Consider the following 10,803-nt stretch of genomic DNA (forward strand, 5'->3'; position numbering starts at 1 on the left):
ATAAATGTGGCAGCTGCTTAGTGAAAATGAAGGGAGAACTTGAAGTCTGTCCAGGGAGCCCTGCTGTTCTCCTGTGTTGCCAAAGGCAATGCGCTGCGATTGTGAATGGGTGAGAATGTGAACCCTCACCAGAGCCCAGATCCCAGATCCCAGAAGGGGCAAAGCCCTAGGCGTAGGCTTTCTGATTTTCCCCTCCCTGGCACAGTTTTGAAACATAAAGCAGGGAACTAGTTTCTATAAGAGACCCGAAATACTAGGGTACTGTAACAACCAGGCTGGGAAACTGGTGGCAGTTTACAGACAAAGAAACCGCAGCACAGAGAGGTTGTAGTTAGAGGTTGATGAGTGAAATTACCCAGAAAAAAGCCCATAATAGAATAACCTTGTGTGGCTATGAGAGACCTGGATCCTACACTTTTACCTGGGGGAAGGGACCCTCACTCACCACCCATGGTTTGTCACAGAAGTTGTAAATGGATTCCAGTGAGTTGATGCTGGGGAGGCCTGCGTACTGCATGCCAATGATCAGGTGACGGAAGTCCTCATTCTCTGCCATGCCGAATGCATGCTGCCGGATGAGCACAAAGTCTGGCCGGAAGGACCTTGTAAGAAGGTAGAGGCAAGTGTGCCATTAACTAGCACCTCAAGTCATACATACATCACTTTGTCTCCCATTTCCAAAGCCCAAGACAGAGAAGGGAGTTTAGGGGCCACCTGGTCCAAGTCCTTCATTTTGTTATTATTTCTCTATGAACTAGAAATGAGGTATTATGGCACATCTCAATGAAGATTTGAGAAACAGATTTCTGAAATGCCCTTATTCCTCTAGGTTAAGCGCTGCCTTTTTCTAAGGTACCAATGCTCTCAGGAGGGAAGAAAGCATTTTAGATTCTCACACCTTAAGTGAATAAGAATTTCCCCTGTCTCTATGTGGCTCCAGAGTTGGTACTCCAAGGGAGTGCCGGAAGACTCTGAAGACAACATGCTTCGCTGACTTGACCATTCTACCATGGATATCTCTTATTTCAGTGTCCTGTTTTGACTCCTTAATGCTGCTCCTTAAAATAGGCAATGCCTTCATCGGGTCCCCAAGAGAGCAAGTATCCAGATGCCAGACTTCCCAATGTTATTCTTCCAAAGCGGACACTAGGGAGAGGTGCAAATATTTTTTGCAGAACTGAGGTTGAGCAACAGCTACAGGAAGCACTGAGAGTACAGAATGTTCCCATGCATGGGAAGGCTCCCTGCATTTCACCTCTAGCCAGCAAAGCTCCTAGCCACAGCTGCTCTACAGGACCAGGGCTCCTGTCTTCATGCCCTTACTCCTGAGGAACCCCATCTTCCCAAAGATTCTATTCTGTGGCAGCATCTACCCTCAAGGCTCTAGGACTTGGCAGTTTCACCCCCTGTGCAATGACCTATCTGGTTCTTAGCCCAGGCACCTACCCAACCCCCACCTACAGCTCCAGTCCTGCCCAGGCTCAAAGATCATTCTTTTAAAGTGAGAGTGGAAGGAGCCCTCCTCAGTCATTCAGGGAACTTAGCATTAAGCCAGTATGGCATGTGTTAGAGCTGCTCTGACCTCCCAGTTTTGGAAAACTGGCTCCATCTGTATGCCTAAGATCAAACCTTATATCTCAGTTATAGGAACTGAGCTCTAGACTAGTGGACAGCTCTTGAGTTCCTACACTGGTATCTGGAAGGGCCTGCTTTATTCTGGTCAGATCCCTCCCAGGACCCTGTCACCACCTGCTGTGTGCATGCATCCCTATGATTCACTCTACCTGCTATTGGAGAAACCTATCATCTCTCTTGTAGGATCTCCCTGAGCTTACTCCCTCCTGGATGGACACCTTTTTTTCTGTCCTCCTTAGTCTCCAGAATGGATGAGCTCACACTTCCTGTTGTTAGGTTCCAGACACCTGAGTCTTGCCTTTCCTGTCATTGACCCAGTTCCTGTTGGATACTGGAGGCTTCAGTGTCAGGGTACTACAGATTGAGGTAGGGAAGAGAGTGAAGTGAAATACTTCCTAGAGCAAGACTCTGACATCTGAAAATCTGAAGTCAAACTGAGCCCCTGGGAAGAAGAATACTGTGGAAACCATTTTACTCCATCTGGAATTCTCATCAACTCCCTCACAGAATTGTTGTGTCACGTTTGATCACGTCTATAAGTCACCCAGCACACTACCTGGCATGTAAGTGCTCTGTAATTGCAAATTTTCTTCCACCCACAATATCTCTTCTGACTGTAGTCTTTCCTATCAGACTTATGAGTTCCCAGGAATAAAAAATAGAAAAAGAACACGGGACTGGGATTTAATAGAATTCACACAGAACTCAGGGCTCTGCTACCAACTCAGTGAATGAATCTAAGCAAATCAATGTGAAATAGAGATTTAAATAGATCAGAAGTTTTCAATTAATTTTGAAGCAATGGAATCCAGTTTTCCAAGGGAGATATATGCAGAGATAAAAACATAGAGCTACAGTGGTTGAGGTGGGGCCTAAGTCCTAGAACTCTTCTGACATGAATCCAGTTACTTCTAAGTAAGCGCTAAGTCCATGAAGCTTTTTCTACCATTGGACTAAGAGCTTCCTGAGGTAGGAGCTGATTTTCTCTGTGTTCCTCTACTACTTGTACACAGTACACATAACATTAAGTTCTGTACACTACACAATATCACTTTATCCCACTCCAACACTTGGTTTCGAAACCACTTTGCAAGCCAGAGATGGTAACTATGGAGACAGTGACAGTAACCCTGAGGACAGAAAGGACCTTACCGGACAACTTTTGTGCCATTCCGGAGCACCTGCATATCCACAGCATAGGTCCCATCTGCATGGGCCACCAGGTTGAGCTCTGAAAATTCTGCCTGGAAAGTAACAGCAAGGATTAGGAGGGTAAATTTCATGTTATGTGTTTTTTACTATGATAAAAAAATAAAAATAACAGTAGGGGAATAAACCCACAGTCCTAACTTTGCTAAGTCCTCCACATAGGAGCAGCAACAGCAGCAGCGGCAACATCCCTACCACCAAACATTTTATTTACAGTTCTCAAAGCATTCTCAAACTAGTCTCATCCAACTCTCATAGAAACTCTATGAGGCAGGAGGGACAGAGATAATTATCCTCATTTACCCAAAGAGCTGTTAAGAGAACCCTTCCCCCATTCCCCTTTTTCCACCCCCCTCCCCCCTCCCCCCCGAAAAAAAGCATTGTTGGCAGTGACAGGAACAAAACTCAGGTCTTCAGACTCCCAGACCAGCATTCTTTGTGCTGCCTCTCTGAGAGCAGAAATGTGAACCATGGCAAACATGCCCTTTATCAGTTTCAACATAAAAGCACTAGGTTTTAGTTTAGACTATTGAGTTTTGTTTCTGCTCTGCCCCCAGCTAGCTGTGTAAGATGTTAGGCAAGTTACTTGTCTTCTCTGGGGGGACAATTTCTCCCATGCATAAAATGAGAAAAATTTTTATCAACCCTGCCTATCAATTTAAGAACTGAATGCAATAATAGATAGGGAAGCCCTCTATAAATCACAGCACGCTGTATGAGGAATGATGATTAACTTCCATTATTACACAGAAAACACAGGTATTATTTAAACTGGGCATCCCCTCTCTACCCAAATAGATCTAATTTCAATTTATCATGAAGCAAAGAATAAAGGAAGATAAAAAATGAGCCTTTCAGGACTTCGCTGCATTAAAACAAGGAGGTGTTCTTTTTTAAGTTCTCTCTGAAGTGTAGTAGCCTCAGGCCCAGGGTAGGTACCTCTGAATGGCAGATGTGTGCCTACTCAGGAATACCATGCCACCAATAACTCAGAGGTGTGGCCAGGGTCCTGAGAAGACATTCCTTTAAGGTTTTCATTAGCCTGAGAACCCTGCACAGCAAGAGTACCCTAAGCGCCACACTGCTTGCCTCTCTACAGACACCAGAACCATGAAAAGAAGTCATACATTGAAAGATGCAACCTTCAGGACCATGTCTCATAAAGAGAAAAGCCCTAGGGAAAGGGTGGGGTTGAGGAGATGGAGGGCCTGAAACCCAGTGATGAACACTGTACTCCACTCAGCAGAACTAGATGGTTTACTCTGGAATGCCAAGAGGGACTGGTAATGACGCAGATGCAGCTCTGGGCTTTAGGCTGATTACCTGTTCCACTTTAATATCATAATCTCCAAGGACTTTTTTGCCCCGAAAGCACTTGGCCCTGGAAAAATAAAAACACACACACAAATCAGTTTTGTACAAGTGTTTAAGGTTAACAATTCACTATTGCAAAAGTGAACTTATAGCAGACAGAACCCCGGAATGACAGTCAAGGGACCTGGGTTAGGGTTAATAACTCTGCTGCTGGATCACCCCAACTGAGAGACTCAAGCAAAACACTTCCTTTCCTTTATGCCCAACTCACCCGCCTATAAAATAAATCAAAGAGCATTCTTGGTTTTTGTAATATATGATAATATTCCTAGTCTTTTGGCTACCAAAGAAGTTAAGAAGTAAGACTTTCTCTAATGTTAATCCTCGTAAAGACTAAGTCAGTCATCGATAGTTTATTTTCCCTTATCTGACATTTCACTCTGATTTTCTAATTGGTTTTCACCTTTGGAATTTTACTTTTAAAGAAATTGATATTATTTTGCCTCTTTATACCCATACTTCCAAAAAGGGTTTTAAATAATTTGATTAAGTTAATAACATATCCCCAAAAACAAGGATAAAAGGACAACCAATGAATGAGAAAGAGTTAATTATACCAGAAAAATAAAAGGAGGATGCTGAGGAAAGCGACTATAATTGAACACAAAACCTATCCTGTATTTCTGAGCAGTCAAAAAAAAAAAAAGAGTCAGGCTAATGTACAGTATTTATTATCTTTACATTTTGTCATGAGTCTGGAAGAACCTCACATTAATGCATTAATGACTTCACAGCCTCTTTATGAAGTAGACTGTGTTTATGTTTATATCTATATCCATTCCTACTTTGCCTTTAATCTATGTTCCCCACCATAAGATTTTCTTATCTGCCCACTTAGACCTTTTCTACATTTGTAAAAAGAGCTTTTCTTTCCACACTATACCTGTTAGCTAGGTCTGGCTTGCTTTCCTAAGTGCTTGAAACTTCAAATTAGCATGTTTCATTGGAAATTTTCTAGAAATCCCTCTCCAAAATAAAGGGATAAAATTAACATATTGGGCATGATGTTCTAGGAATTGTGTGCTAGTTGCTTTCAAGAACATTTCATTTAATCCTCTTAACTTATGAGATAGGGAGAAAAGTCTTCATTTCTGAGATGAGGAAAGAAAGATTCAGAGGAGGAAAATGGCGTGTTCAAGGTCGTACAGCAAGTTAGTGACAGAGCTAGTATTCACACCCAAGTCTGAGTCCACTGCCTTTGGCACTGCACAGCACTATCTCCCTCTGTTGATTCATCCTCTCCATCTTCACTTCCACCATTACAAAACCTGACTTGTCATGTGTGCTGCGTTGCATGTCTCCCCACCCCCACCCCATTTTCCTTCTTCCGCTCAAAAGAGACTTGTTGTGAGCACTAGTTCTACTACAAATACGTCCTACCCTGGTTCCTGTGAACTACCCAGGATAAGGCCAGGCCATTTCCTTTCCTCTCTGGGCTCTGGAACAGTCCGTTCTAGGAAGTTGTCATTTGTCCTATCCAAGTCCCTGGCCACCCTCAAATTGCTCCTCAGAGGCACTGAGCCATCCTGGAGTTAAAGCACTGAAGTCCATCCCCAACCTCTGCCCTAATTCCTTACTAAGCCTCATCAGCTTGCTTCCAGGACCCTGTTCAACATTCATGGCTCAGCAAGCCCCTTGGGCAAGAGGCCTGTAGCGTATCCCATCCCTTTGGCTACTATTCCATCTTATTTATGGGTTTAAATAATAGTCTACATATGACACTATACTGCTCTGCAGATCTTGGACTCTGTAGGCCTTTGTCCATGACTATAAAAAAGGAGGAACTTGAATAAATGACACATGAGGTTCCTTTCTTATGTTAGTGAGGTGTGTCTACCTTGTTACCAGCTTTTTGGATGCTTCTTTCTACCTTCCTGTCTCAATATAGCTCTCCTTCTGTGAGGTAAGTCTCAACAACATTAACAATAACTTATCATTCTGTATGCCTTGCATTTTCAAGGCACATTGCTTGTCTTACAACTCTGTGAGGCAGCCAGGACAGATACTGCTGTCCATTTGACTAGTAGGGAAACTAAAACCCAGAACAGTTAAATAATATGCCCAAATTACAAAAAAGTTCATAAGAGTTAAGCTTAGAACTAGGAGTTTATATCCAGGTATTGACATGCTGCCAAATTTTTTAATTCATTTATTTTGTGGGTTTTGAACATTAATATTGAAGTATATTTATAGATTCTGGCTGGGTTTATCTGCCACTTCCTGCACCTGCCCATTAACCAAGTTGGCTAATGATACTGTTTTCATGCCTTCTCCCCACCCCCATCTCTCCAATTATCTTAATGCATTTTCCTTAAGGTAATTTGTCCTGTTAGAAATCTTAATCTGTGTGTCCTGGCTCTGGGTCACTGACCTCTCTTGGCTGAGCCACAATCTTGGAGAAAAGGAGCCAAAATGGCAGGCACATGGCGCACAGAGCCTTACTCTGTAAAATGAGCACATTCTCCCAGCTCCCAGCCTTTGAATGTTTTGGTTCCAGGTATTTTCATGAAAAATTTTGTAACTTACAAGCAAGAGACAGAAGTACTTCCTGATACTAAGAGAGCACTGTTAGGAAGCAGTATGCTAGAACCCAGAAGGATTATGGATCACAGAGATCTGGAATCATACAGTCTGGGTGGGACTCCTAGCTGCACCCTTTCCTGGCTGTGTGAACTTAGGCAAATGGCTTAAATTTTTTTAAAAAATAGTATGTCATACAGTAAACCAATTGATAGGAAACCGATCAATATATTTTCAAAAGTACATAAAGGATAAAATGAAGAATAAGTTTCTCCTTTCCCATTCTTCTCTCATCACACATATTCCCCGTTATCAGTTGTAAGCGTAGCCTTCCAATGTGGGGAAAATGTGTGCATATATCTATATACATATTTGCTTCAAATATGTATATGGCATCATGCTGTATAAACTCTTCTTTTTTTTGAACTTTGATCTTCACTGCACTTAAAAATATATCTTAGTGATAATATACTTTCAGCACATAGTGATGGACCTCTTTCTTAATAGTTACATGAAATTCCACTTGAAGGTCATATAGTAATTTAACCAATATTTATTGGTGAGCGTTCAGATTTCTAGTTGTTGGGTTGTTTAGCTATTACAAACAGTGCTACAATGGCTTACATCTAAGAAGATATCCATAGGATAAATAACTTATTTTCTCCAGTTTTATCAAGTTAAAATTGACAAATAAAATTGTATCTATATAAAGTATACACTACGATTATCTGATATTCATATACTTTGTGAAGTGGGATTACCACAATCAAGTTAATTAACACATCCATCACCTTACATAGTTACCAACTATTTGTGTGTGTGTGGTGAGAATGCTTATGATCTCAGCAAATTTCAAGTATACAATACATTATTAACTATAGTCACCATGATGTACATTATAAGGACAAATAATTTATTGCAGAATTGCTGTTGCAAGGAATAGACACAATTATAGTTTTCATTGATACTGCCACACTGCCCTCCACCTAAGAAAAAAATTATACCACCCTCCCCAGTGTTTGAAAGTTTGAGAAAGTAATCTTACCTCCCTTAGATCCCCTCCACAAACACAGTCCCTTGCATAAGCTGGGCACAAAAAAAGGTGTTCAGTAAGGACTTTCTGACTGGCAGTCTCATCAAATCAATCCAAATTCACCCCCTTGTGCTCGATCCTAAACAGAACCCAAGATGTACATCCTCAAAGCACTGACTAAAAATATCTATGGGGCCTGTGTTGTCAATTTCCCTCTATTGTAACATTTTCTTAACAAGCCTAGCAGCTGAGGATCTATGTGAGTTTAATGGCTTGCAGTTTCCTTGATGGACCATCTCCCCTTATTGCTAAAATGAGTAGAGGCTTCTAGATTTAACTCTTCTTACTCAAAGAACTGAATATCCTCATCGATTCCCATCCAGCTGCCAACTAGGGCTTGTGAGGCTGAGGAGCACAATTTCAGAGGCTTCTCTGCTAAAGCTGCCTCCAAACTTGGCCCAACCTAGGCAAGCCCAGCTTAAATACCCCTCTTTTATGTATGAGATAATGAAGAAAGGTCTAGAAATAGGAGCCAGGGGAGCTGAGTCTGGGCTTAGTTCCACCACTTCTCAGCTCTGTGATTTGGGGCAAATAGCTGCCTTTCTGAGCCTCAGTTTCCTCAGATATAAAATAGGATTAATAATAATAGCAAATATTCACTATTCTAAGTATTTTATATATTTTACCTCATTTAATAATACCTGACTCACAGGTTGTTATGAAGACTTAATGAGACCAGATGAAAATAACTCAGATTAAAGTGTTGGAAACTCTCAACTGCAAATATGAAGTACTACTAGCAAAATGCAATAAATGTTTATATACCAGGTATTATTGCTGTTTTACTATTACCACAGCCAATATGGCTTCTTCCTCTTCTGAACTTTCATCCCATTTACTGTCTGCTCATATTTGGCTCATAGCATCATCATTTGCTATACCTTTTAAAATTAGTTGTCTAATAATCTGTGCCACCTTCTCTCACCCCCACCCTCAGACAATAGATTATGTAATGATGCTTCGGAACAAAAACCATTCATATGTGAATCCTGAATTTTCCAGAATATTTTTGGATTTTAAATATTGATTACGTCATGTTGTCAGATTATATGCTCTGAGCTAAGGCTTATACAAATTTAATCATTGCATCTATAAATTTCCAACTCCTTCACCGAGCTGTGTATTTAGTAAGTTCACAATCAGGGCTTACTTATTGACTAGAGATATTAGGAGTGATGGTTTTGGCTGGACAATGTAGAAAACCAGAAGAGACGACCTTCAAGATTGAGTGGATTGAGTCTGTCTCTGCAAGCCCAGCCATCTTCTCTCCTCACATGTGCACATCCCAGAGTGTCATGCTCTTTCTTCCCAATCCTTCCCTACATGAAAATTTGTTCTCAATTTCATTCAGCTGGAACTAAAGGACCTAAAATAGCCTAGAGTGTAAATCCTCCCTAGGTGACTGAGGTTTACACAAGGATTAAAACCTCAAGGTAGAATATGAAAACACTAACAATGCATTTGCAGGCTCCAGATGGCACTTAGGAAGAAGGCTTTCTTAGAGTTCTCGAACCTAGCACGTAGTAAATACTTAGCACTGGTCTAGATATTTATCTTTAACAAGGTGCTTAGTTTCTGGCTCTCATGGTCTCTAACTCAGGCCTTGTTCTTTCAGCCAAACAACTCTACGCATCAAGGAGTTAGCAAATAAACTAGAAATAGTAGAAGATACCTATTACCCACACTACAAAGGGGAAAAAAAATTAGGCCTGCTGGTCTTGGAGAGAAATCGTAGGTGCCTGCTGCCACCCACTGGCAAGATGTATACTGCAGACATGCTGTAGTCAACTTACCCACCCACTTAGGCCAGCTGAATAGCCACTGACTCCACTGGCCCAGGACATCCCTCCAGGTACTTATTTGCTGCTCTAACAAACCATGCCTGAAAATTAATGGTTTCTTCTAAAAAGTGTGTGTCCACATAACCCAAATTATATAGTTGGCTTTTTGCAATCTGTAGAAAAAAAGGTTGTGATTTGTCAGTAAATTTAGCAACAAACTGAGCACTCAGTGGTAGTAATGTAAAAGTGCATTAGCAGTTATGAAGTAAAGAACGCATATTCTAGAAAAGGAGACCAATATCCATATGGGTAATTGCTAAGATCCCATTCAAGTCTCATGGTTTATAACCAGTATTCACATTCCTATCTTTCTACCTTTTCCTCTAAAAAACATTTAAAGGACACAACTAAAAAAAACAACAAAAGTTTCATGTAGCTCAGAAAGATGTACAGTGAAAAATAAATTTCCTCTATCTTCAAGAAGGTCAGATTAGTGGAGAGGAGAAGCATAAATTAAAGACTGTAACATGTGGTATAAGCTGTTGCAGGAGTACCAACAATGGAGTGTGGGAACCCAAAGGAAGGAGTTCTCTCTGGAGAAGTCTGGGAAGGCTGAGTCTTAAAAAATAAGTAGGAGTCTGCCACATAAGCAGAACTGAAAGGTGAGTGCAAAGGCTGTGTGAGCATAGAGCACTGCAGCAGACCAGCTAGCTGACTGCAGGGAAGGGTACTGTAAGCCGAGCGGTGAGAGCTGAGTTTCCTGAGAAAGAGAACAGACTGACTGGCAAAGGACTTCAAATGTCAGGCTGAGTAGCTGAGACTTAATGGCTAGCCTCCAAAAAATTTTTTATAAACTTTTTATTATTAAAAAATTCTATCCTCAATAGTTATCAACATTTTGCCAATCTTTTTCATCACCCTCAACCATTATTGGAACTATTATTTCAGTGTTTTAAAGCAAATCCAAAATGTCATGTCATTTCTCCTATAAAATTTTAAATATTATCTTTAACTGATAATAACTTAATTTTTTTTTTACTGTGACAAAACATATGTAACAAAATTTGTCTTTAAGTACATTCACAGTTTTGTGCAACCATCATCACTATTTCCAAAACTTTCATTCATCCCACACAAACTCTGTAGCCATTAAGCCATTAAGCAATAACTGCCCACTCTCCTCTCTCCTCA

General features: G+C 40.9%; 1 protein-coding gene across 1 annotated transcript in view; it reads right to left on the reverse strand.

The window, feature by feature from the left end:
• Positions 1–10,803, reverse strand: part of SYN2 (synapsin II) — a 175,514-nt gene that overhangs the window by 48,832 nt on the left and 115,879 nt on the right. The window contains 3 exon segments of the mRNA XM_023536909.1: positions 446–602; positions 2,788–2,879; positions 4,168–4,225. Coding sequence (XP_023392677.1) covers positions 446–602; positions 2,788–2,879; positions 4,168–4,225 — 307 coding nt within the window.

The sequence above is a fragment of the Pteropus vampyrus genome, unplaced genomic scaffold, assembly GCF_000151845.1.
Source record: "Pteropus vampyrus isolate Shadow unplaced genomic scaffold, Pvam_2.0 Scaffold171, whole genome shotgun sequence".
Lineage (NCBI taxonomy): Eukaryota > Metazoa > Chordata > Mammalia > Chiroptera > Pteropodidae > Pteropus > Pteropus vampyrus.